Source organism: Arthroderma uncinatum, assembly GCF_011692745.1.
Source record: "Arthroderma uncinatum strain CBS 119779 chromosome Unknown scaffold3, whole genome shotgun sequence".
Lineage (NCBI taxonomy): Eukaryota > Fungi > Ascomycota > Eurotiomycetes > Onygenales > Arthrodermataceae > Arthroderma > Arthroderma uncinatum.
In genome coordinates, this window is record NW_022983865.1 from 4196160 (window position 1) to 4215962 (window position 19803).

At 47.4% G+C, this 19803-nt stretch overlaps 5 protein-coding genes across 5 annotated transcripts; 3 read left to right on the forward strand and 2 right to left on the reverse strand.

The window, feature by feature from the left end:
* Positions 1-1327: 1327 nt before the first annotated feature.
* Positions 1328-3453, reverse strand: GIQ15_05037 (5'-nucleotidase; the record flags this gene model as incomplete). Its single annotated transcript, XM_033552454.1, has 4 exons — positions 1328-2092; positions 2408-2476; positions 2599-3146; positions 3231-3453. The coding sequence occupies 4 exons, from the start codon at positions 3451-3453 to the stop codon at positions 1328-1330; spliced, it is 1605 nt and encodes a 534-aa protein (XP_033406184.1).
* A 1890-nt stretch (positions 3454-5343) lies between these two features.
* Positions 5344-5691, reverse strand: GIQ15_05038 (uncharacterized protein; the record flags this gene model as incomplete). Its single annotated transcript, XM_033552455.1, has 1 exon — positions 5344-5691. The coding sequence occupies one exon, from the start codon at positions 5689-5691 to the stop codon at positions 5344-5346; it is 348 nt and encodes a 115-aa protein (XP_033406185.1).
* A 1360-nt stretch (positions 5692-7051) lies between these two features.
* GIQ15_05039 (succinate-semialdehyde dehydrogenase) lies at positions 7052-8751 on the forward strand (the record flags this gene model as incomplete). Its single annotated transcript, XM_033552456.1, has 4 exons — positions 7052-7081; positions 7140-7227; positions 7303-8547; positions 8615-8751. 4 exons carry the CDS (start codon positions 7052-7054, stop codon positions 8749-8751), a joined length of 1500 nt encoding a protein of 499 aa, XP_033406186.1.
* Positions 8752-14245: 5494 nt separating this feature from the next.
* Positions 14246-15131, forward strand: GIQ15_05040 (uncharacterized protein; the record flags this gene model as incomplete). Its single annotated transcript, XM_033552457.1, has 2 exons — positions 14246-14318; positions 14413-15131. 2 exons carry the CDS (start codon positions 14246-14248, stop codon positions 15129-15131), a joined length of 792 nt encoding a protein of 263 aa, XP_033406187.1.
* Positions 15132-16616: 1485 nt separating this feature from the next.
* Positions 16617-19451, forward strand: GIQ15_05041 (developmental protein FluG; the record flags this gene model as incomplete). The annotated part of the gene is made up of 3 exons (XM_033552458.1): positions 16617-17624; positions 17854-19159; positions 19222-19451. 3 exons carry the CDS (start codon positions 16617-16619, stop codon positions 19449-19451), a joined length of 2544 nt encoding a protein of 847 aa, XP_033406188.1.
* Positions 19452-19803: the final 352 nt, after the last annotated feature.

Consider the following 19803-nt stretch of genomic DNA (forward strand, 5'->3'; position numbering starts at 1 on the left):
ATATCACGCCTCGAGTGGCCTATAAAGGCACGATTCTATTCTTAAACATATTCTTTATATCCTCAAGTTCCAAGTTGATATTGGTCTAGTGTTTTGGACATGTCTACCCAGTCAGAGCCACTGAGACAGATTCGATTTCTACCAAGCAGAGAGTGATGTGTTAGAGGTCAAGTCCTTACAGCCGCTTATATTGTCTAGTAAACATAGGCATACCGTCTTTCCTTGGTATCGAGCATTGAACTTTGAACTCGCACAAGGAATATCTCCAATGGATCTCCTTAACAAGGGTGGCCGTGAGGAGATTTCTGGGTTGAATCCGATGGTTGATCAACTACCCTGCCGCACTTGTTCCCTCTATATTGTGCCTGTTAGTTTCTCAAATCAACCAGGGAAAAAGGAGGTGATAAAGGGCTGGAGTGAACCCATGAACTAGAACTTGCCTGGTTGCCGACCCCTGCTTTACCTTGCCCGCATCGACACTGTAAAGAAGCGCTGCCACAACGAGTAGAGCGAGAGAGAGCTTCATATTATAAAGACGAGCTCGTGTTGTATCGCGAGTTGAAGATATAAACTTGGTATCAAGAACTTCCGACGGTTGAGATCACACATCACTCCCCGTACTCCTCCTTATATATCATGTAACTCGACCGCTCAATATGCAGCGATGACGATGTCAGGAGAAAATAACATCTTGCAGGCCACAGGACCAGTATATCGTCATTGTTGCGATCTCAAAGAGGAAGTTAAGCGAAGTAGCCGTCCAATCTCTCAATCCAATTCTCAACTGCATCCTTACTTTGGGTAGATATTCCGCCAATATTGCTCTAGAAAAATGCGGGGCGCTGAACTGGATATCATTATTGACGTATTCTGGTCGATCGATTTATGCACGGCTGAGCTGTTATGCCAGCAGTTTCACTCTCATGTGCGTGTCATGCAGCGACCACGAGCAGCCCATCACTCGTATTTCAACTTAAAGGAGAAAATGACGGACTCTGTATTTGCGCCTTGTGAGTGGTGTCCGAAATAAACCATGATTTGCGAGATTGAATTGTTGATATAGGTAAAGAATATTTCGTAGAGAAAGATGTTGATTGAAACAGAATCGATGCGCCCATGGTCACCCTGCAGTAAATTGAAGGTAACCGTGACTGCTCCATTTTCTCCTATCATATGGGCCTTAACTTCGCGCACCTATCTCCACGGGTATAGGATTGGATGGATGGAGAGTCTGATGACGGTCCTGTGTTTGGCATCATGCACGATAGAGTTAACAAACGTGTATATTAACTATACCTCGAAATCCTAATTATCCAGATATCAAATCCTAGTTATCCAGGTATCGTGTGCAAGAGATCTTCTTCGTCATCGTCGTTAGATGAAAAGGGATTTTGGCACCCCAAACACCCTCTGGAACTTTCCGAACTTCAACCGGCTTGTACCCGCGTCGTTGCCAGTATTGACCATTGATTTCCCAGGTTGCCCGTAGCCGAATCGTGAGAAACTCACGCCTGCATGGGATATCATCTGGCGTATCACCTTCTCGTTTTTGGGAAGCGTTGAGTTCAGCTTGTCTAACCCGAGAGCAGAGATCTGCCTCCAGATGCGCAAGGCAACGAATCGCCAATCCCTGACCGCGGAGGCTCGGATCAGGCCTGACAGCAACTGACACTGGCTCCCAGTCAGTGACAGATAAAATACCAACGGGCTCATCTTCTTTCGGCAGGTTGGGCTGCGTCTGATAATTATCCTTCTCTCTAGCACAATTGTCGTCATCCTCGGAGATATCAAACGGTTCAGGCTCGATATCTGGCAAACCGAGAACGTTCTCTTGAAATGGCCTTAACATCGCCGTGGCGACTGGTTCATCAAAGTCTTTCATTGGCTGTCCGTATGGCTTGCGGAAAAGGATACAGCATCGCCCGTAATCGCTCATGGAACTCAGCATTTCCTCCAAGTCCTTGAAGCGGTTGAATATTCCACTAAACACTGCATGGCCGCCGTCATAGTAAGACTTGTTTACCAGCGCGAGGAGAGGCTCTCGGCATGGATGCACGCGTAACTGGTGGACATCGAGGATTAGAGACTCAAACTGATTGAGATCGTTTGTCATTATGAGGGTCAAGGTAGCTATCAATTCGTTTAGCCTCGAATAAGGTCGAACAGGGATTTGCAGCGAAAATAATGCACAATTTTTGCTCGCGATAGTTGCGTTGATAGATTATATCCCAGGTCTCTCAAGTGTCAACTCGAGCTCTTTCACCGATGTTGTTTGCTATCTTGCAGTATAGCCATGGTCAAAGATCGCGCCCTAAAGTTGACAACATGGGAATGCATGTCGTATCTATTTCGGGCTACCTCGGTTGTACATTGGAGTCCTCGCAATTATACCCATGGCTGGTCTTACACCGCCAATGTTCGGCCTTCGTATCGCGTTCATGGCGATGTAAGTCCGAAGTGGATATAGGATGGCCCCCTATTGAATGAAGCCCGGAATCTTAGCGTCCAGCTACTAATATCTCCGAAAAACTATAATAGCATGGAATTGTTATCTATATGAGCCTATTTATGAACGCACAGCGTCGTCTATACAAATACCAGCCGGCCGTCTATGGCTGGACTTATGACCGGTAAACCATCAGCATCATCATAACCCGTTATAATCGCCTCCCTCGCGCGTTTAACTCCCTGGCCCGTTTTATCATCTCCTTCTCTCTGGTTGTCTCCCGTTTCCCCATTAGTACCGTTATGTCGACTACTATTTGCAACTTCGTTCTCCGACATCGAATGTCTAAAGACCTGGAGCATCAGACTTGTATCTGTCATTGCGCTCTCTGCATCGACCAGCGTCGTCTCGTCCTTGAAACAATCATATCCATCAAAACCTGTGGCGATAAATGAAACCATTGCAGCGGTATACATTCTCTCCGGATCGATCTTTTCTGGAACATCGCGACTTAGTTGAAGGTAGGCTTCGAGGACACGGCTTCCCTCTGGTTTTTGCCAGCTTGCTGTGAAGCGCATACCGGAAACCTGTAGGAAGCGGCCATCCGTGTGAGAATCGCTTACAGAATTCTCCAAGGCAGTCAGTAGCGTTGATCCACGGATATTCTTGACCACAAAAACGTTATCGAACGGCACAATATCTGACCGTATGTAAACATGAGTTTTATAGCCTCCTTTTACCTGATAGGGATATTGAATCCCAGGCGCAAGATTGGATTACTCACCTATAATATCCTTCACCTTTAGGGCATCTTGTCCATCAGTCTTCCCGATTATGCGGTCACATCTTACTCCTCCGCTGTTTATAAAGGCGATATCAGTATCGTAGAATGCCCTTACCGCGTCGGCCAGCATGTTCCCTAAGTTGGTTTCTTCACTGCGAATGACAGATGAACGGCCATCCAGTGGTACTTGCGTGCGAAAGAGCGGATGTCGAACGGCATCCATTATTCGATCTTGAACTGATTTAAGAATTGATGGAATCTTGGGGCATTTTGGTATCCGATCATAATTCTGCATGCGAGTGATGTCGAGAAATTGGGTTACTATGAGGTGTTAGCCAAATGTTCGTGATATTATCTTCCCCGATATCTGACGGAAATGAGATTCCGTGTTTCGTACCTTCAACTTTCTCAAGATGAGCTCTACCATCGCTTTGCCTTCTAACTTTCAGCTGCACTCGAGAGTAGGACTTCCAGTCTGTTCCACTTTTGACAACTCGTATATTACCTTCTAGACAGACGCCATGTCCCGCTTGCACCAGGAAATTTCTATCCGTTATCCCTTGATATATGGATCCCGGGTCTTGGTCAGTGTCACCTAACAAACGACAAAGAACTTCATGATCATGACCGCCTAGTAATAGATCAATACGGCTTTCCCCATCCGTAGTGGCGTCTGACACTGAAAGGTCTTCGGCAAGGCGCATATGTGTAATCGCAATAACAAAATCACATCTTTCCACAATGCGTAGATACTTGGCTAGCCTTCGAGCCACCACTATCGGTGAAAGGAAATGCGCCGGTGGTAAATGTTGGCAGTTCGATGGCCAGTCTCTAATGTAGTAAGGGTTAGACCACCAATAGTATGGCCTTCGTCGCCTTAAGCCAACTGCACAAGAGTGAAGATATCTAAAAAGAAAAGTAAGTAGTAACATACGTTCCGGCGAGACCAATAAACCCGATTTTGTACTGCCCCATCATCTTTATCGTATACTCCTGCGCAAGAGCAAGTAGACTTGCTTTCTCCCCAGAACAATCTTCAACACGACGGTGTTTGTGTACTACATTTGACAGTAACCATGGAAAATTTGTGATTTCAGACAGCTCGATAAGTCGACGTTCTCCAAAGTCAAAGTCTGGAATTGGTATTAACATAAAAGGTGGTCAATTGTATAATTTTCGAATAATTCCGGGCAGTATCAAGATGGCATAGGCTAGTGGGAACAATCAACAAGATCATACCATGATTCCCGTAGCAGGCAATGTCAATATTTAGATGGTTAAGGATCGGAACCATATGTTCCCCCTTTAGCACGGAGGATTCCGTGGATGGAGAGAAGACATCTCCGCCAAATATGGTCAACGGTGGGATATCCTGATGGATGTCGTATTTCTTTGATTGGATAAAGGTATGAGCAAATTTGGCTATGAGATCAGCGTTCGAAATGTGGTACTACGGGCTTGATTAGCAGAATGGAACCCATGAGACCCAGCCTGCCGAACTCACGACATCATTAAAATGATATAGCGTCAAGATGTCTGTCATTTCGGAGTCTAGCTGGGCTATGTTCTCTCATCCGCGGACGGCTCCTGTCATATAACAGTAGGAATAAGATTGTACAATCTAATCCCGCCAAATATATGAAGCATACTTCAGCATCATCCTATCTTGTAGCCTAGAAGAAGGTTGTTGTGGTGGGGAAAAACGGCGCCGGGATGATAGTTTGTCCGGTTCCTGCGCCTAGACTTTAGGCGCTTTAACTAGCATCTCTTTAACTAACACCCGAGACTTTAGTTAAAGAGACGACGATGGTACAAACAACGCTGCATGTACCTCCAACAACTATGACATGTTACTCGCTAATCGGAATAAAGCTTAGCAAAAAACGTAACGGCCGACACGAGGCCATGAAAACCACTTTCGCCTGAACCCAATCCCTAGAACTCCAGGCTGAAAACCCAAACACGAAACATATAGAACCTAACCCAAGCCCAAGCCCAATTCCAATCCCAATCCCAATCCTAGATCCAAACCATACCCCGAATGCGATTCCAGGCCCCGACTCCCAAATACAGTTGAATATTTCCCCGCAATCCTTGAAAACGGTCGCGAAAACTAACCATGTAACCCAGGTAACTCCTGTCGCGCCGGTTTTGGCTTCCAAGTCGCGGCCTCTAGGTCTCTTGGATATTTGCCGAAGGTAGGCGAATAGGGGACCGAGCCCACGTCATCTGGACATTGATTCATCTCGGCGGCCGACTTGACGGTCTTTTGTTTTCGTTTTTCTTTCCAGTAGCGGATGGCCAGTGAGATCGCGACAATGAGGACGCAGATGCCGAAAAATGGGCCGATGACCGCGACTAGGACCTTTCGCTTGTGGTCATTTTCTTCCTGTGTGGTGGTATATGATTCACTGGTTGGAGTTGGAATTGGAACGGTATTTTGAGTGTAGGGATGTGGCATTGCCGCGTATCGAGAGCTATGTGTAGGTAGAGGTCGGTTGGTGAGTGCTATCTTGTTGAGAAACCGTAAACTCTCATATTCGCTGCGAGGGGGACGAGAATAAAAAATGCACGAGAAATGTGCAGGATGAGATAGATATATATCAACATACGGAGTACTTGGCAGATTTAGCTATGGAGTCGCGATTGTAACTGATCAATAGTCAAGATGCATTCAAGCCACCGAAGCACACACTATCTACTTCGCCGAGCGATCGCCGGCGGTAGAATATTCGAAGATCGCCTCATAAAAAAACCCAATATTCGTGGGGCTGAAGGTCACTGTTCAGGTCTTGCATCTTTTCCCCAAGAGTCGGTTTATGGGAATGCCCATGTTATAAGGCTGTCAACCCGCCATAACCCCCTTATATGGATATATATAGCCCGCGGGCAGGGGAAGGACGCACTATTCTCCCTTTCGTGGACAGCATCCCCGTCAAAAGCGTACATGTTATACACCCTTCGTGAATGGGATATCTAAATCCACCAATTATTAACAGTTTGGTTGGAGGCAAGGAGACCTGTATAATTGGCTGCCTCATAGCCAGGTAGGACAAAATTCCGTTAAGTACCAGCTTTGCGGGACTTTTAGCATCGACCAAGATGCGAGAGATCTTCCTTTTTCACAGTGGCGATCGCCTCTGCCACACCACGCGAGATAGATCATCTTTCGCTATGTTTCGGCTCGTCCTTAGTCTATCCGGCAAGCCGTACGGAGTATCAAACACGTAGAGAGTAGAAGCAGGAGCTCGTCGCGCAGAGAAAACGACATATCAAGATGTCTCGTTTACCCCTGAAGGCACACGGCGCATCTCCGGGGTCTGATATGCGCTACGACGTAGGATAATCGCAGGGTTGGCCATATTTCCAGGGATGATCAACCCCAATAAACCTAGTTCTTTCGTCCTCTCCGCATTCTCGACCTAGTAACGGAGGACGTATCCTGGTGTGATTGTGTCTCTTTGACATCTCGTATCCCAGCACGCTCGCACATCAGGGCGCTTGGGTCTGTGTGGCGGAGAGCAGTGTCCGTCGCAGGTAGACCTCCGACCGCTTATTGACCAGCGTATGGATACGGCCATTCATCGAGGCCTGTGGTTGACGATGTTTCTCAGTAACATCAGAGCAAGGTCAGGTCTAGATACAAAGCTGCGGGCGAGCCGGAGTTTGCGGAGAGAACGCCGGATCTCGGGCATTTTGTCCGGCCAAAACATCCGCGGCCACGGCTAAAGTCTGCGGGGAAATATTCCTACAAGATGGACTATATATTCGACTGTTTCCTTGTTGACAAGAGATATAGGTCTACAGACGGATAATATAAAATGGCGAAAGAGTATCAGCTTCCCTTCCAAGTAAGGATTCTCCTGAGATTCAACTCAACTACTACATGTTAAGCTAACCGTCTAATAGCTGGATGATCCCAGTTTACTTCAATTTGACTCCTTTGTGAATAATGAATGGGTTGCTGCTCAAGATGGAAATCGATTTGAAGTTCTCGGTATGGTGTTAATGATGCTGACCGGTTTCAACATGACTATTTTTTTAGCCTTCTATAATTACTGACCAGATATAGATCCTGGCACCGGCAAACCCTGGGCGAGCTGTCCAGCAAACACGGTCAAAGATGTTCCAGCTACGGTAGAAGCCGCTCATGCCGCGTTTGAGAAATTCAAGAAAGTGAACCCTCGTACCCGAGCACAATTGCTCATGAAATGGGATGGACTCATTCGTGAAGCACGCTCCGATCTGGCCAAAATCCTGACTCACGAGACTGGCAAGCCAATCACAGAATCTTTGGGTGAGATTGACTACGCCCTAGGATTCACCTGGTGGTTTGCCGGAGAAGCAGAGCGGATCCATGGCAGCATAGCAGTGCCCGCTGCTCCAAACCGAAGAGTCTTCACCATAAAGCAGCCAATTGGCGTTGCGGTCGCTCTAGTGCCATGGAACTTTCCGATTGCTATGATTCTTCGAAAAGCTGGCGCTGCTTTTGCTGCTGGATGCACTATGATTGCGAAACCCAGTCCGGAGACTCCTATTACGACGCTTGTGCTTGCACTACTTGCTAAAAGGGCAGGCTATCCACCCGGCATATTCAATGTGCTGACGACGGACCTGGAAAATACCCCTGCTCTCAGTGAGACTCTATGTAAACATCCCCAAGTTAAAAAGGTAACCTTTACAGGCTCCACCCGTGTTGGGAAGCTGGTTGCTGCACACTGTGCAGAGGGCTTGAAGAAAGTAACCCTCGAGCTTGGAGGAAACTGCCCGTTCATTGTCTTTGATGACGCTGATTTAGATCAAGCCCTCGCCCAGTTAATGGCACTCAAGTGGCGTCATGCTGGACAGGCATGCATCACAGCGAACAGGATCTATGTTCAAAGTGGGGTGTATGAAAAGTTCGCCCAAATGTTCAAAGAACGAACATCGACATTGGTAGTTGGCCATGGGGCAAAAGATGAAACTACTATGGGACCAGTCACCACACCCCGGAGTCTCGACAAGGCGCTGAGCCAAGTGGAAGATGCTAAAAAGCTGGGTGGGAATATCATACTGGGTGGTAAACCAATGACTGACCGTGGCGGTTATTTCTTTGAGCCGACTATCATCACCGATATGAAGCCGGAGATGCTGATTTCTCGAGAAGAGACTTTTGCTCCAATTGCAGCATTGTACAAATTCGACACTGAGGACGAGGTGGTGAAACTAGCCAATGATACGAGTATGGGACTTGCCAGCTATGCTTTCACCAAGAACGTTGATCGGATATGGAGGATGCTGGAGAATTTAGAGGCAGGGATGATTGGTCTGAATACAGGTATGAACTGGCCCTTCAGTTAATACTTTTTCGTTATAGAACTACTTCTAACTATTCCCTTTTTTAGGAAATTCGTCAGCTGCAGAATCGCCATTCGGTGGTATAAAGGAGTCAGGATATGGCAAGGAGAGCGGGAAGGATGTCGCTGTTGCCGAGTACATGATCACCAAGACCGGGACCCTTACCATCGACGGACAATACTAGTTGAGCATAGCTTTATATGAACATGATATCCTTTCATTCCATCCCCCATCTTCCTTCTTCTACGGCCAATCCGCTTACGAGTAGTAAATGGTCGTAAGTATGGATATAACCGCACACAGTAACAGTAACATAACCCTGATGCGTTAATATATCTAGTGCACCACCTTCGCCACTTCTTCTTCGCATCGCATTTCCGGCCTCCAGCCAGCCCGCATAACTCAGTCGGTAGAGTGATCGGCTTTTACGATGTATCTATACCAGTTGACCGATATGTCCAGAGTTCGAGCCTCTGTGTGGGTGATGCATTTTTGATTTTTGCTACGATGTCCATGGATATGTGGAATCAGCTCTATAAAACTGTTTTTTTAGTGAATGTGCCTGCTCGGGCAATGTAGTATCCACTGTCATTGGTTTGTTTGGATATAAGTTGAGTGACAGAATATGGAAGAGAAATGCAAGCCAAATCCCCAACACCGAGACCATTTCATTCGTTTCAACCCTCGTTCCCCAGATGTCGTCATTTGCAGAGCTGAGTCCATGGATGGCATCGCTTTTGTCAGTGCAGACCATTCACTCATTTCTGATCTCCCGGATAGCTATTTGGTTGTTAATGTTTCCACCAGCTTCTGAATTATAAATTTATCAAACGCTATATCGTGTCCCACTAGGTCAACGAACTCGTTCATGAAATAATATGATTCATCATCAGCATCAGGTACTAAGCATGCTTCCATGATACCCCCTATCCAAGAGGAAAACCACTCATCACCCAGTAAATACTTGTGCATTTTTCTTGCAGTAGGGAGAATCTCACCCAAACCCAACGTATCCTTCTCAGACGCTACTTTTTCTACACGGCGACTTAATCTAGGTAAACCGTACGTATTCGCAGCAAACTTGAGATGCATAGCATTTTCCAGTTCTTCTTCATTCCACATTTTCGAATCGCCACCCTCGTACTCTCCAGTGTAGAGATAATGCACGAATTTATGAGCAACGGACTCATCAGCCTCACGGAGCCGAATGGTGCCTAGACCCTGGCGATATAAGTCCATTAAAGGCTCAGAATCTCTGATGAGATAGGTGTGAGTCCTATACTTCGTAGTACTGGCCCCGAAACAGATATCGCATACTGTGCTTGTGTAAGGCCTTTGGATACCAGAAGCGTCAGTAATTGAATTCGCCTTGCCATAGTAGGTCTGCAAGTACTGCATAGCAATTAGACTCTTACGATTCATTTGTCTCATGGTCTGGTGGAACTGAACTAGATTTTGGCATCTTGTTAAATTGGTGTATATGACGTTACGTCGTAGACTGCTGTAGATTTGATCTTTCTTTGCAGGTTTAAAGGCCGTGAAGAGCTCCCCACACGGTAAGCAGAGCCTCACGATCCCGTTCGTTCTAAGGCATTCGTCTATTTGGAGATCTTCCTCAGATGAGGTAGAGTAGAAGGGGAGAGAGGGTAAGTTGGTTATGAGGTAAATCCAATCAAGGCTATATATCAAAACCTCAGATCCGAAGTTCGAGTGAGGTAAATGGTATGATAGTCTGAGCCTAAGTATCCTTGATGAAACTGGATCTGCAAGGAAGCCGCTGCTTGTGATATGGGAGAGGAATGAGGTGTAAGTAAAGTAGGAGAGAGATATTAAGCTGTAGTCATTAGAGGTAGAACCGATATCTTAACTACCTGCGGGCATCAGTGCCGTTGCAAGTAGGATGCAACTTTAGGTATCGGAGAGCAATAAGTATCTGGGTGTTTGGTCAATGTAAATAAATGAAGACCTGTGGTCAAATGTTCTTTTTGTAGAGGCGTGTTAACTACCGAATTAGCAGGAGGCAAAGTATGAGTAGTAATAATGTGCAGTATGAACAGTAAAGCCTCCCTTCGGCACCGCTGCCTAAGGGTCGGCCTAATCATTTGTCATGTTAGTCACTAGATTGGCCATCTCAAGAAGCTTTTCTCCGATTAGCTGCACCATCATTCTATCAAACTCCGAATCATCTCCAATGAGTCTAATAAACTCTGTCGTTTGAAAAATTCCTACATCGTCGTTGTAGGCCTTATCAATGGCTCTCCTAATCGCGGTCCGGAAGTAGAATCCATCATATTCAGTTTCCGACAAATAAAGTGAGCGGTCCTTTACAAACTCTAGTACTGGATAGAGAGGAGCTCTCGCAAAACACTACTCCATTTCACCTGCCGCATGCTTCGCTAACTCCGGGAAACTTTCGTTTTCTGCAGCAACATGAACAAGAAAGTGTTGTTCGAGCTCCTGGAGCGCCTTGTCCTCGTCGTTCAAATCGTCCGGAGGGTGCTCAAGCATTTCATATTCACCAGTACACAAGAAGTGTAAGAACGTATGGGTAGCATTTTCATTTGTATACAACGGAATTGACGAGTTTCTATGCCGACGACGAGACTCAGCCAACGATGGTACTTTATCCACAAAGTGACTAGGTACGATGTACTTGGTTTTGCCAACCCTGAAAGTGCAAGGCGCAGAAGCGTATGGGCTTTTATCAACAGAGAAGTTAACAGTCAATCCTTATAGCATAGTGGGATAAGAACAGTGTAGATGTCAGCCACTCACGATAATTTTGCTGGTTCGCCCGTTTCTTCACGCTTCACTTCTACCTCCTCCAGTTTGAGAGGCGTTGCCTTGTGTTTAGTTTGTTTTTTCGCCATCGTTTACAGTCGTATCTGGAAAAAGGGCATCGGTATCAGTAGCTGGGAGAGGAAGCCTGGTTTGGACTAAAGATAGGTCATGCAGCAACATAAACAGTAACACATAGAAGAAAACTTACTGGTTAACGACTCGCTGATCAGGATATTTGCCTGTTTTGCTTGACAGACTGCGTAGGGGGCCACTTGACTGGTTGTTGTGGGTGAAGAAAGTGAGGTCAAGGGGAGATAAACACAGGTGATATCAAGTTTTCAGCCTTCTATTCACCGTGTGATGGCAATCCCCGTCAGCTAATAGAAACATAACACCAGAAGAGCCTAACCTAGGACATATAGATATACATCCATCCCTGGGAATATATGCTAGGACGTCGAGAGCCAATATGTCCTCTATGATGGGTTTGTTTGTATAGACGACATCCAACACTGATATCATCCTCGAGTCTTCCGCCACTCCGAAATATTGAATATTGAATCAACAGCTACCCCAGCACCGAGACTGGCAACGTGATTATGCCTGGAATGCAATCTAGATGATATGTCCTTGATTTTGCCATGTCATTATGCTCAAACAGTCTATAGACCAGACCTCTACAAGAACAGCGAGCGGCTTCAACATTCATCCGCCTTTTTAGTCAAACACGGCTCATTCGGCATATATCACTGGGATCCAGCGCGTTCTAGACAAGAGAGAACTTCGACAGAGGTCCGTTCGCCATCTGGTGGATATTATAAGCTATGCATGGAACACGGAGCATGGAATATGTATCCCCAGCCCATCTCTTCAAACGCAAGAAGCTGGACACAAGAGTTAATTAAGGCTGCAGTAGCCCGTGGGGCTTTGTGGAGTACGCAATGCAAGCCGTTCCTCGTGTTTATATAGACGGCGGCGACATCCTGTCGAATGTATACATCGTATACAACGCCGTATAAAACGCTGGGCATGTTTCCAGCTCGCAGGAAGCAAAACGAAGAGACCAGGTTATTCCGGTCACGCGGACAGACTCCATCAGCTTCACCGACAGACACATCAAGCAGGAATCCTGGGATGGAGGATGAGGAGAAGCTCTCAAGGTTTTTATCTATCCCGCCTCTGGGATGCAGATGCAACTGTGAGGCGTACCAGACCTTGGGATCGGCCCGTGAGGAGTACCCAGGTCTCGAAAAAAGAACATATATGCATAGTTCGTGTCTTGCCAGCATCTAAGTATATCGAGGAGAGCGTCCGTCCGCAGTCGTGGGCCAAACTTTGCTGCTGAGGATAAGCATACGGTACAACGGAACCGTGGATCCTAACGGGCATGAAAAACACCCTTCCCGAGCTCCCCCAAAGCTAATTACCATGGTTGAGACCGTCCCTAAACATGGCTATACATATGTGTTGGCTGTGCTCGCTAACCGCCAGCGGACCGTGTGTCTGGGGGAGGGTCAGAACGCCAGATACGGGCTGCATTATGGATGCGAGACAGGGTGTCCGGTCAGTCACATGGAGAATAAGCACAAAACAGCATGGAGTTCTGCTACAATTTCCCTCGGCATCGCCTATCCCATAGTTACGCCCAGGGACCAATCAACAGGGAACAATCCAATTCCAAATCCAAGGATCCGATAGTGGTTCACCCTCTGCAACTCGACGTATGTGGACGTTCAGAAGGGAAGGTCGATGGACGTAAGCGCTGCAAAAAAGCTTACGATGTCAAGTCATCCCTACATGATATCCGTGGTATTTTCTCTTCGGAGTTTTGGCCCGCGAGTTAGGCCTTGATACGCAATGCACGACGGGTGGTGGAGGCTGCGAGGATTGCTGAAAGGCATGGCAACGAGCGATTAAAGGATCCGATACGTTCTCGCCATGGCTGCGTAACTCATCCGTATGCACGGAGTACTCCGTATGCCATGGTCATGGTCATGCCAGGCGTTGCCATGTCTGACGATATTCTTTGTGACCAGCGCACGACGGCATCAAAGAAATGAAAAGGGGGAAAGGAGAAGAAAAAACTCTGCTGGACGGAGCTTAAAGGATGGCCGTCTCTTCTTAAAGGGACGCCTAGATCTAATATGAGGGCCAGCATGATGCAATAATACATCGAACTAACTACTCCGTACAGATACCTAAACTGCTTGAAAAGCTCCTACGGGTGGAGGTGGATCCCCCAGTTTTTTTCTTCTTTCTTTTCTCCCCCCCAAGGCTCGTTTTCTTTTGTTCGCTCGCTCGGCTTCGACTAGGGCAGTACATGAATACTTCTGGTACATGGCGATGCGACTCCCTGTCCGGCCAGCCGTCCGCTGCTCTGCCTCCTGTATGGCTGGATGCAGGGTGCACGTCGTCGTCTTGTCTCTCGCGGCTGCAGCCATCATATCGCCCGACGTATGACTGGCTGGCGGCGCTGGAAGACACCGGGGGCTTCCTTGCCTGGCCCCTCTCTTCCGTCTCCTGGTGCGTTAGCCTGCTGCATCTCGACCGCCTAGGGCTAAGTCCATGGTGTATTTATGGCGGGAAACGGGTTTATCGCCAAAATAATAACAACAATAATAGCACGCTCCATTATTATCCAATCTGCCAATCTGCTGTCACCTTTGTCCGGGGGGGCCTGGCTCGTCTCGCCCTGATTTCTATATCTCTCTCCTCCGTCCCTACTTTATCTTTACCTCATCTTTAGCTACCATTCTACGGCTCTCCTTGCCTCGGCTCTCTTCGCTGCTCCTCGCTCTTATCTAGCATGACTACGCAATCCGCGCCTTACAAGTCCCGTTCTAGTCCGTCCTGACAAAATTGACCCGTCCCGATAACCAACCACTTTTGCGCGCGGCATGTTGTCTGAGGCTAAACATTATGTGGAGGAGAAAAACAAGACCGAAATGGACCTTAAGGATTTCGAGACTGGTTCGTCCTTTTTTTTGACTATTAATCTTATTTTAATTTTGTCGTCTTGTCGTTGCTGTCTCCAACAGTTTGATAACAATATATGTACATTTAGCCCTTGAAGCTCTAGACGAAGAACTGAGCAAAGACGCATTCATCACTGCCTTCGCTCCCATCCAACTACTCTGCTCAGGCGAGTTCCTCTGTCTCAAGTACCTCAAATGTCGTAGCACCGCCTTCGAACTCGACTACCTCCTTGACCCAGAGTGGTCAAAAGATGAAGACATCAAGACCCCCCTATACGCCTCCATGGCCACCATAACACGCCAACTAGGCTACGATGAAGATTGGCTCAACGAAGACATGGGTCTCTTCGTGACCAAAATCTGCCGGACTCGCCTGTTGGAATGCGCAAAGAAGCAAGGCATCGTCCTATTCCGAGGCGAGAACGTTATCATCTACGGTGCTCCCATGGAGTGGGCGCTCGAACGCAAGATACGACGCATATACGCAGCCGGCAAGCTAGACAAGAAGGAACCCGATGTTGCCGATGCACTGGCTATGATGAAATGGATTCGCGAAAGAGACGGCAAGCAGCTGGAGAGGGAGTTCATTCGCACTCTGAATTTGAATACCTTCGATATGGTTCCGGATGGACAGACGATGGAGTTACTTGCTGAGGCATACAGAGAGCGATATGGAGAGGAGATATTCAGGCCTGGCAGCCATCTTCCATACGAATATTATAACAATAACTACCACCAACACAGTCCTAACCACCCGAATTATTCCACTCTCCTTTATGGCCTGCCGGGCAGATCATCGATGGGCTGAATCCTTGTCTTACCCTTTTTTTTTTTTTTTTTTTTTTTTTTACACCTCTGACGCCTTGTTGCCGGGATACTTCTCTTTCTTTTCTATTTTCTTTGGTGACTGGAGACAAAAAGCACCCTCGCTCATTTCCAACTATTCTAATTTAATTTATGATACCGTTAATGCTTATTCCACGATGTATGTATTTCCCTGACCCTAAGCGTACACCTCGTTGGCTCTGATAGAGACTATCGGCTAGATATTAAGGATATAATTACCCCAGAAAAGTTTATGTCACGTAGCATCTGACAGCCCATAATTCTCATCACAACCGGATCAACTTCTGGGCTGGCTCGTCACAATATTCACCGCCTGCAAGCCCAACATGTCTCGCAGCCGTCGTGTCCGATTGGGAATCACCTACTTCACGCCAACCAGCTCTCCGGTACCCTAATACCACAGATAAGGATCATCCCTGGTTACTGGTACGTGATGGTGATATCCTTTTCCATCTGTCGACCCAATAAAAGGTAGAAACACAAACGTACTAGGCCGGATAGTCGGCGTCTGTAAGACATCTAGTGTGCTAGAAAGCTGCCGCACATCCCTGACAGTCACAATTCGATGCCCTGAATCAGCCAGTAGACGCATGCCCTGGGTTCATCGCCATCCAGCGGAGATAGCTACCCCACGATCGATAGCTCGGCCAGACGGCATTCCTCGCATTCCGGATACATATGATATGCTCCTCCCCACCGCACCAGTACCAGCACCCTGAGAGGGAGGGGTGCGTTGGAGAAGCGCGACATACTCTTGTACAGGCCATGAGACACGGTCTACGTGTCAGTTAGAGCGTACATGCAGTGTTCGACATGGTAAACCCAGGACTTTTTTAGGAAGGGCGCAGCAGCGTTAGTGAATCATTCGCTCGCACCATGGATGCAGGAAGGATGCAAGAAGCAGGTTAGCCCATGCTGCTATCCGTACTATTTATCCACCTCAGCGTGATCGCCGGAAGTTGAGGCAAAAGCTGATGCAGTCCGCGGCCTCTATAGTTCCCTGAGGCTGGTCCCCGTTGGCTTCGCTTTTAAGTCTGGTGGATAGCACCATGCTAGCACTGCTCATCACGGCTAAGCCGTAACCTTCTAGATAGCTCTGTCCACACATAGTTATGCTCCGTAGTGACACAGCGAGCCGGTAGGTATAAAATGGCTGGCTGGCAAGGGTATCCCTGGTTGAAACGAAAGGTGCCCTAAAAACGAAGTCAGTGCCAGCGCAACACGGAAACGAGAACGAAAAAAGGGCAGCACAACAAGTCACCTCTGCAGGTGCCCGTCGTTGAATTGTCTAGTGCTGATACATTGGTTGTTGTGCGTATGTGTTAGCCCGTTGGCGCGACGTCGAGGTCAAAAAGTCGTATCGGTTATATCGCGCTGTTTTCTCCCCCCTTGGCCTCCTAAGTATCCCCAGGATCAAGACGAGACAACGAATCACATCCAGGACTAAATGGCAGACATCCAAGCCCTTAGACGGCTCATCCAAACTCACCCGATCATCGACAACCATGCACATAATATCTTGAGTGCAGCCCATGCGGCAGACTACACTAAATACCCCCTCGAGAGCATCGTATCTGAGGCCCAGGGGGAATCGCTGCTCTCGGACAGCTGCAAGTCGCTTCCTCATATCAGAGCAGTCAGCCAGCTGGCAGACTTCTATGGCTGTCCTGCAGAATGGGATGCCATCAAAATAGCAAGAGAAGAGGCGGTTAGGACCGATTATGACAAGGTGGTGAGGAAATGCCTTCAGGGGACGCATATGCTGCTCCTCGACGACGGCCTCGACCTCGTTCATGCAGAATCATATGAGTGGCATGACCAGTTTACTCCTGGATCTACAAAGAGAATCGTTCGGATTGAAGTCCTGGCTGCATCGATCTTGACGGTGCTTCTGCAGAAGGCAAAGGATGACGAGTTCCACGTCGATACCACTCCTGGACCCGGAGACGAAGACGGTCTCATTCTCGGCAAATACTCTTCTTCACAGCTCCTATGCATCTTCGAGGGGGCGTTCAGGAGCCGCATCAGGGCCTACTTGGATGACGTGGACGTCGTGGGATTTAAATCCATCATCTGCTATCGGTCTGGCCTAGCGATCAAAACGCCCCCAGCTGATGATGTCCTTCGAAGTTTTAATGCTTATTTTCAGTCATTATCGACAACTGGGAATAGTCGTATTGAACACAAGCCCTTGAATGACTACTTGGTATTGTCGGTTTTTAAAATCCTCCGTCAACATCAGGCTACCAGCGGGAGGACAAAGCCCGTCCAGTTCCATACGGGTCTGGGTGATTCAGACATAGAATTGAGCCTCTCTGATCCCGCTCTCCTCCAGCCTGTCATAGAAGAATATGATACTATCAAGTTTGTCCTTCTACACTCGTCATACCCGTTTACGAGACAGGCGGGATATCTGGCGAATACCTTTAAAAACGTCTATCTGGACCTGGGAGAGGTATTTCCCATGATAAGCCGGGATGGCCAGATATCGGTCCTTCGTCAGTCAATGGAATTGGTCCCAACATCTAAACTCCTTTGGAGCACTGATGGTCATTTCCATCCTGAAACCTTTTGGCTGGCTAATCTTCAATTTAGGCAAGCGTTGGAATCGGTATATCCCTCCCCACAATTTTTGATGCCCCCCTTTCTCAACAAATCCAGGTGGCTAAATACACTCGTTCTAGGTGTTCACCGAGTACGTTTACAAGGGTGATTTTAGTATTGAACAGGCTGCAGACTCGGTCAAAGACATCCTGTTCAATAACTCCAACGAACTCTACGGACTTGGCCAAAGAGTGAGCTTCGAAACTATTTTAAGCCTACAACAAACTGAAGAAACCCCATTCCCTCAACTGTTCGCTCAGAAGCCCTCAGAAACCAGCATTCAAACGGCACAGCGGTTTGCTTCTGTTTTTGGAAATATTGACTTTTATTGGCTCCAATTCGTCGACTTTACAGCCACTGTGCGCCTTCGCATGGTTCCTGCTCGTCAATTCCACCGTATCCTGCAGGGAAAGTCAATCGGAATCACAATGGCCGTTATGAACTTACTACAGAACGATACCTTAGGGCAACCTGGTGCTCTGACTGCAGGTCAATTCTACCTTCGACCCGACGTCACCACTCTATCGCCAAATCTTAAAAAGTCTGGGCCCCCTAACAGCGCAACGGTAATGACCTTCTGGAAGACTCCAGATGGTCAACCCCAAGAAGGTTGCCCTCGTACCATGGTGCAGAATGTGGTTGATAAATGCAAATCCGAATTCGGCGTTTCTCTACTTCTAGGCTTCGAGGTTGAAGTTGTATTCATGAAAGCATCTGATGTCAAACGTGATCCTGAATACCAATATCTTGAAGATAAACACTACTTCACTCCCTGGACACTGAACCATTCATGGTCGAACATGACATCGGACACAAGGAAAGCGCTGCCCCTCGCTGAAGAAATAGCAGCTGAATTACTCTCGCTAGGCATTGAAATCGAACAGTTCCACGCCGAGTCATCACCGGGACAGTTCGAATTCGTCCTCCCACCAGCCCGTCCTCTGGCCTCCATTGACACCCTCATCAGAGCTAGACAGGCCATCGTCACTGTAGCTGAGAGGTACGGAGTTCGTGCAACTCTATACCCCCGACCATATCCTAGCCATGCCGGAACTGCATCGCACGTCCACATATCAGTCACACCAACGACGCATGAGGATGCATTCCTGGCAGGTATGTTGAAACATTTCGCAACCATTTTGGCCTTTACGTTCCCGCAAAAGTCTTGCTATGGCCGTGTATTGCCTGGTATATGGTCTGGCGGCATATGGATTGCATGGGGAGAACAGAATCGAGAAACACCCATCCGAAAGATCAGTGAGGGACATTGGGAAATCAAGTCAATGGATGGCATGTCGAATCCGTATCTGGCTATGGCCGCTGTGATTGGTGCGGGATATCTAGGTATGAAGGAGAAGCTAGAGTTGAAAATCAAAGCGTGCAATGGTATGTAACATTTCTCATCCCGGCGGATAGAGACCTATAGCTAACATTGCCGGCATACACAGCTGATCCTGCACATCTCAGTGATGGAGAGCGCAAGAACCTAGGGATAACCACGTCCCTCCCGAGGTCGATCGAAGAGAGTATCGCGGCCTTGGAGGCTGATTCATCGCTTCAGGAGGTGCTAGGCAAAACTTTTGTGAAACGGTATATCGATGTTCGGTGGGGAGAGCAGAAACTGCTCGATAGTATGAGCGAAACCAAGATGCGAAACTGGTTAATCGAGAAATACTAAGAATGCGGGCCGTCCTTTTGGGCACGTCCTTTCGCATAGCTATTGAGGCGGGGTTTCGGAATTACATCATTTCTTCATGATCTCATTGATCGTAATAACAATTTGCTTAGATTAAAGATAGATAAAACGGGCGCCGACTATGTAGACAATTTGACACTAGACCGACCCAAATAGATGAGAGAAAAAATCGCCAATGCAAACACCTAGCAGAAAGATAACATAACGTATGTATGTGTATGTGTAAATATCAAGAAAAGTGTAAGATCTTAGGATATATAACTTCAAAATATCAAGCGCTCTTTAAACAAAGCAGGTATCATAACCGCAGTCATAAGGACATCAACAAGATATC